The sequence below is a fragment of the Leptidea sinapis genome, chromosome 7 (assembly GCF_905404315.1).
Source record: "Leptidea sinapis chromosome 7, ilLepSina1.1, whole genome shotgun sequence".
In the NCBI taxonomy this organism is placed as follows: Eukaryota; Metazoa; Arthropoda; class Insecta; order Lepidoptera; family Pieridae; genus Leptidea; species Leptidea sinapis.
In genome coordinates, this window is record NC_066271.1 from 1,751,905 (window position 1) to 1,759,898 (window position 7,994).

Sequence of the window (7,994 nt, forward strand, 5' to 3'; positions counted from 1 at the left end):
CTTAAAGAAGATGTACGCGCTCTTTTGAAGGTACCCATGCCGTATCGTTCCGGAAACACCGCACAAAACTCAACCACCACACATCCACACATCAGATGGTGGGACGATACCTAATTTGTGGAGTATCGTGCGATTGTTTTGGTAATTCATCCTTCACCTCAGCCGGGAGACGTCCACTGCTGGACAAAGGCGGTCCTGCACTGCCCTCGTCCAACCTATTCGATCCCGATCGATCTTGTGGGGGTCTACCAACATTACATCTTCCGGTACGTGGTCGCCATTCTAGGACGTTACTGCCCCAACTGCCACTTCAGTTTCACAACCCTTAGGTATTCATAGTGTCCCAAAAAGTTCCATGCGTCAAATTGAAATTTTCTCTAGAGTATTTAGCGTATGTAAGTAAGATTTGTATGTCACTTTGTGTTTGTGGGCGTGCATTGCTCAAAATACAGTTTGCGATACTATTCACAGAGGTGGCGTCGAGCTCCGTCTATGGCGTGCGATCCTCGACCACAGACTACAGAACAACATTCTGCGCCGTACGAGCAGCACGGAGACGGACATGGACACTAACTCTATGGTCGTAGTGGAGTGTACCAAATGTAAGGGCGCCCGCACACTGTCCAGCCGCTCGTGCGGCAGCAACCCGACTGTAGTGATTAGGGAACAAAATGGCGCCGATCCCGAGTACTACGACGGTGACGCTCTGTGACAGGCGAGGGGGTGGTGCACTCTACAGTGAGGTGACTGAGTCTCGACTTACATTCTTTATAACGGAACCAAGCAATACACTTATTTATATCTAATTAAAAAATCCAGAGTGATTTAACTTCATCTGCGTCCTTCGGTGCTGAATTTCCAAATGTTTAACACAAAAGAAATATTAAATATTTAAAACAAATTATTCATTTTCAGAGAATCTTAAATTTAACTTACATATTATTGCGTACATGTTATGCGTATACGTAACCAAATAAGTAAAATAAAAGATTATTATCGACATGATGGAGACAAATTACGATTTGTGTTGTGACTGATTTTTGTATAATCCATATTTGGTAATATCTGTCATATTCAAATTTGTAATTTTAATATGCACCGCAAGTTTTTCAGAAATAATAATCAAGAGAGTAAATGTTGTCAAAGCAATTTTAATCTATACAGCTAATAAAAAAATATATGTGGAGAATTAAGCTGCCCTCTCCCAACCTGTAAGCATATAAATATTATTAATACAGTACTTAAGTTTCACTTTAAGGCGAAAATATTGTTCTAATGACATGAATTAGATATTGGGTAAAAGTTACATTAACACATTTGTATTGCTTCGGTTATTGAGAGCTTGTAAAATAATAATGGAGTCGAGAACACATAAAGCAATTTAGCGATAAAATTTGTTTAACATAATAATATTCTTCGTCTTTTCAATTTACTAATAATGAGTAAGTTCCACACAGAAACCAATATTTTTATAAAAGCTATAAAATAGCAACGCGGTGAATGTTAAAATTGAATACATCAATTTGGAATTGTTTATCAATGACAATAGTAGTAAAGCTTAGTAATTGCATTTAAATTAGACATAAAAAAGCATAAAAGGCATTTATTTTCTCAAAATTGATACCTTTAGAATTCTTTTTGATGTCATTTCTTATACTACTAGATACTACTACCGCTTCGGAAACAAATGGCGCTCTGAGAGAGAAGTATTAAATCAAATCACTTTATTCATATAGTTCAAGGAAATGACGCTTTTGAATGTTGCTTAATTTAACTCATTTAGTGACGTCAATATACGACACCTTTATAGAATTGTGCCATTGCAAAGAATTAGTTTAAGTGTGAATATAAAAACGCTTTAGAGAAGAATGGGGCGCAAACATGAATTTATTAAAAATTAATTATGCTTAATCACGTATTCTTTACTACTATTGTCTAAGCTCTGTTATACCTTAATAATAATAGATTTTACGTCGCTTTGTATTGCTTGTGCCTCGAGTGTATCACCCTTTTTAATATTTTTAATAATTGCTAAATAATTATAATTTTATGTAAATGGCAAGACAGACAGACAAAGTCAAAGTGAAAGAAATCTAATTACTAATTTGTTATATGAAATAGCGTTAATATGGGATATAATTTGAATATTTCAACAACAAAGTAAAAGTAAAATATTTAGTTTAGATTCTGATAAAAATTGGATCCACGCCAGAAGCCAAAATGTAAAAACTAAATTATTTAAATTTTGAGTTTGAATTACTTCACAGGATCATATCACAATTTTGTTAAAATTGCGTACTTTACCAATTATTTCTTAAATCGATAGTGCGAAAATTATTTATGAAATTCAAAGTAAAAAAATAAGACTATACTGTTGTTGTATTGAAATCCTGAACCTGACGTCTCTAAGATGGCGGCTTGTCCCCATCCTTACGCGTGGGAATTATATGAACAAGTTTGAACACAATCACAGATAATTTATTTTATTTACATTTTATACGTGTAGTTTAGTGCATATTTAATTTACTGTCTTTTTTGATTTTCTTTAATGTCCAATAATACTTTTTATATCGGACTTAAGAGGAAATATTACCAGTAATTTTTCCATACATGTATTGCTTTGCTCCTAGTAACTGTATTTATATTGACAATTCATGATATTATTAATTTGAAGTCGATGTTTCGATTCAATTATACGAGTAATATATCGAGATACAACTATGTTACATTGGCGACATAAAACCGAACAATAAAATTAATAAAAAAAATATATAAATTAAAGTGAACAATTGAATTTTCAAAGAAACAATATGTATATATATATATATTTAAAAAACGACGGCGACACACCTACGAGTTCTGATCGGGTACGTTAACCGACGCTAGCGCGCGGCTACTAGGTAACTTACAGGTTGCTCCAAAATGATCTTAATGAGAATTGATTTATTTTATTAAAATGTCACAATTTTGCTGAAAGACTATTTATTAAGAGCTCTGCCAAATTATATAATGTAATAATTGAAGAATTACAGATCTACAACAACTTACAGATCGACAATAGACTCGTGTCCTCCTTTTCGTCAGTCTTATTAATAAATTTTAACAATATCATTTTTGTAACGACACGGACACCTGCCCCCAGTTTTGAAGTACTTATTGTTAAAGAAATAAACAATTTTTGTTTTATTATTATTTATTGAGCATATTTTTTAATTTACTTACTACGTTTAATTAACTCAACCCGTGCGTTCATTTGATATCGTCGAATTATAATAACAAAAAAACTTTGTCTGTCTGTTCACGTCTCGTATCTGCTAGTCTGTTGTATATAGAGTGTTTCATTTTAGCGCATAATAGTATCGCGATACAAGATCGCTTCACAGACAAATGCTTTATCATGGTGCTAACGTTGTGATTACGGGAAGTGCCTTTATATGCTTTAGAAGTAACTTATACAATATTGATCTTAATAATTATAGAGCTATGTACAGTCTTGTTATTGTAATTGTAAGTTTTAATCACATATTGCATATACTTTATATAGATTTATTAAGTGTTGTAAAACTAAATATTATTTCTATAAATCATTATTGGCATAGCAATAATAATTAAGTGTTCGGATATGTGATCGTGTTTACTGTATGTATACGTTTTTTTAATATAGACACTTTTTTAATTTACCAAGAATTTTTGGTAGATGGCATTTGAAATACGTTATCAAATAGATCTTATATCCAACGGTGAGAATTACTAAATATTGGTTAACCTGTATTTCTACTTAAGATACTATATACAGGTGGTTTTGCGAGAAGGGCGGTAATGACCAAGTCGGAAACTACGTGTATTAGAGATAAATCGTGAAAGGAGACATGCCCTCGATTTATAAGAAAGCAATAACAATATTTAGTTTTTAAATTTCTAGAACTTTTGGTGGAAATAGACCCGAATGATTTTTCTAGAAAAATTAAAAATTGTATTATTGGACCAATGGACTCTGTTGCTGATAATCTTTGCAAAGAAATGTATTACAAAAACAAAATACAACTTAATATCATAAACAGCCTTCTTACTGTAATTATTAAGGTTGTCTGGCCACGCGTGTCCGTCTGCTTGGGTTGCTTTGTTCTAGACGAAGCTATCCAAGTCTATCAAAGTCACGCGTAGCGAGTGTAGGTACTTACTATTACATTACATTTGGCTTGGCACCGACTTCAAAGCTATCAATATGTAGCACATACAAATTAAATTATTTTATTAACATTTTACATTTACAAATATTTTTTAACATTAAAGGTAAAGGTGTATTAAATTAAATATTTAGTTATTTAATATATTTCAGTTTTTGAAGTCGGTCTTTTTATATATCAATAATATCATCTAGGTAAACAAAATTTTTCATAAAAAAATTTCATAAAATGAAAACTACTGGGCCAAACTATATACAATTTGTATGGGACCAAATGGCATCTATTCTCCATCTAACTAAAGAAAAAATACATAAATCCGAATATAAATCTCAGAGTAATCGGTGTACATACATAAAAAAAATACCGATCGAAATGATACCCACCTCCTTTTTGAAGTCGGTTAAAAATGAAAGGAAATACAAAATGTTTTTGTTTTATTATTTTTACACGGAAGAAAGCACATCTTCTATTCAAACTGTTTGCTAGAAATCTTACTTTTTTTGATGATATTCTATCGAGGATATGTCCTTTCATGGTATCAAATTCAGTAAGCTTAATGAGCTTAGAGAGAGACGTATAAACTTATGCATTGTAGTGAACGGAAACCATTTCGAGCAATTTATAATTACGTAAACCGAAATATGAAAAGCAATTTGTAGAATTTTTCTATTTCCTTTTATTTTAGTAATACATATCTTTCCAAAGTTTGATCCTTATCAGCAACAGAGTAAGTTGGTTCAATAACACAGGTTGTTTTTTTTTTTGAAAAATCATTCAGGTCGATTTCCGTCAAAATTTCAAGAAATTTTTTAAAACTAAATATGCAGTTATAATATTCTTATAAATCGAGGGCATGATTCCTTTCACAACTTTCCTCTAAGACTCGTAGTTTCCGACTTGGCCATCACGGCCTTCTCAAAAAACTACCCTGTATTGAACTACTGAATCTGTTATGATGAGTGACAGCATGAAAGCATATAAGGTATTAGCAATTAAGGCGGATAATAGATTATATTTGCTTCAAGACATTTTATAAACTCAAAGATGATCTAATTATAAATTTTATTAATGTAAGAAGAAAGTTTATTCTCAAATAAGCAATTATAAGAAAAATATTTATTAATTACTACAGTTGTCTTTAGAGTAAATGTATTACTTAGTATAAAATTAAAATATTTAATGCCTTTTTGTAAAAGATACAATATACAAAAATTGGAAACGGTATTTTTTTGTAAAAATATTGTATGCCATCTCGATTGTGTTTTTGGTATTTTAAAAATAGTTTTCACTTAGCGTTTAGTGATATCTTATATAAGAAACAAGTTAGATAAAGAAATTATAAAATCACTACTTAAGTAGTTCTTAAGTTTTGTTTTGTGTATCTTTAATTGATAATTCGTGCCATAACTATTTGCATGTTTTGTATTAATACAGATGTAACGGTTAAGATGTTAATAATGTGTCGTCCGAAATGCGTGCTTACATTTTACATTTGGGTTATATTAAAATAAACATTATCTTAGATTGAATAGACACGTGCTTCGTTAAACAGTGATGTAACTATAACAGCTTCAGTGACCTATCAATAACGACGTCTAAAATAGATTTTATCTTTTTCTATTACAAAACATTGATTAGCTTATGTTTAAGTAAAACGTCGTAAGCCACAACATAAATTGAAGTGAAGTAATGTGAAGTGAAGGAACAGGAATTAAAGAAACGTAATGCAAATTTTGTCAACTGTCATCATATAATCTAAATCTTCCATATGAATATGATCTATACATTAGGCACACCTTAGACAAGCTTCGACTCATGTTTATAACCAATGTCTAAAAATGGTTAAACGCTAAACAATAGAAAGACACAGATTAGTAAAATAACTTTTTTAAAACAAGTGTTCAAAACATGTTTAACTTTTTTGTAATAACACTAGATATTATCCAGGGGGAGTTTTTAAAGGCTAAGCGCTTCTAATTTATAGGCTCATTATCTGAAATACAGTCTGAAATATTTAGATCTCAAAGGATAATGGTCCTTTTGCAATGGCAAAATTGTACATATTGGCATCCTGATGTATCCAAAAAAAGATACTCATATACTCTACTAGCTGACCGTACAGACGTTGTTCTGTTCATAATAAAAAAAACTCTTGCTGATGGAATTTTGGAAAATCCATAGCTGACCTCTACTCGGTGAAAAGAATATTACTACCAAATTTCAAGTCTTTAGCTCTAATGGTTGCAGAGATATCGTGATGAGTGACTATATACGTGGAAATCCCTTATATATATAGATAAGAAACTTAATGTAGCTGTATGATAATGATTATTTCTTCAAGTTAATAAGGTAACCATTGTTTCTGAAGTTATGTATGTCATTGATTGACTTCCACAATCATTATTACTATTATTTTTTCATTTAAACTATTAGCAAAAAGGTTATCAGCACAAACCAATATATATTATTAATTTAGGTTAGGTTTTGAGAGAAGCTAATTTCATCTGTTATTATTTGTTATGTAGCCTAATTTCCTATGTAACTTTTACGATATTAAAATAGATTGGCCATTAAAACAAAGTGACTGTTTCCTTCATCAAGCAAATTTCACACTATGACATAAGTAGAAGTGTAAAATTAAAGACTTTCTGACTTTTGAAAGTTAGCTCATACCTGTTAACTGTAAACTTCTGTAGTATTTAGGGATACCTACAGTATATAGTTTTTTCCACCACGTGCTGCAGCTATGACACAATTATAATTGTCTAGTGTCACTTTATCAATAAAAAATAATAATGTCTTAAAAAAATTAACACGTATCTGAATAATTGTTCTTTAGCTTCATTGACATTTCGGTGCACATATTTGCAAGTAATTATGTATTCGAAACGTCTTATTAGGATTATTAATAAGCTACAATAGCTAAGAACCACAGGCTATGCCGTAACGATTCACGATAGATGCGACACAATTCACCGATTAGTACCAGGCAGTAATAGAAGCTCAAACAAAAGACGCTACGCTGCTGTGCTAGAAAGAGATGGCTCGTGTTGTACTTACTCCTCTCTCCATCATTATTACGAAGATAACGACTGGAACCTTACTAAAATAATTTGACACATTAGACTTTGAAGTATTTTGTTACTAGGGTTTAGTGAAGTTTTCGTCACTGTATCGCAACTTCTCGAGGTCCCCATTCGTCAGAAAAGGTTGCCTGTTAATCAATTCGCACAGTTTTACATAAACTTAAAATGGGAAGGTTATGCTCATACATCGCAGTCATGCCACGTGTACAAGCACTGAAACTCTCATATCTGTTATCACAGACGGAACTCTTCGAAAGCGATAGAAAATGATCTAAAACAAACTGAGTAATGTTATAACTAGCCTACTAAATTGAAAATTGTTTAGATCACATAAACGTTTCATTGTGCTTTTGTACAACTGATATTAGTATTATAACCTTTAAGAATTACTGATAGAAATGCCCTAAGATTGAAGATCCGGCTCCAATTTAGTACATCGTGTGTTGCGTAGAGGTAACATATCTTCATATTTTAAGTTTATCTAAAGTCACAGTTAAATGAATCGGCAGTAAATTAAGTAATCATGTAGATCTTAGACCACAGTGAAACTTTCTTACTAAGAATTGACTAAGTTTTAAGATTTGTTTTATGTTAACATATTAAAGCATTATATTGTTATTCTAATACTCAATAATATTGTGAAGTACAAATACATAACATAGTTATTATTTTACATTGTGTTTTATTTCATAAATATTAAGATAATAACCTTTATTTCTCA

General features: G+C 31.3%; 1 protein-coding gene across 2 annotated transcripts in view; it reads left to right on the forward strand.

Moving 5' to 3' along the window:
- The window catches only part of LOC126965508 (mitogen-activated protein kinase kinase kinase 15), a 46,122-nt gene extending 43,297 nt beyond the window's left edge, over positions 1-2,825 (forward strand). For both annotated transcript variants that reach the window (XM_050809145.1, XM_050809146.1), the window contains one exon: positions 472-2,825. In XM_050809145.1, coding sequence (XP_050665102.1) covers positions 472-712 — 241 coding nt within the window. In that variant the 3' untranslated portion in view covers positions 713-2,825. The remainder of the gene's footprint in view (positions 1-471) is intronic.
- The last annotated feature ends 5,169 nt before the right edge of the window (positions 2,826-7,994 follow it).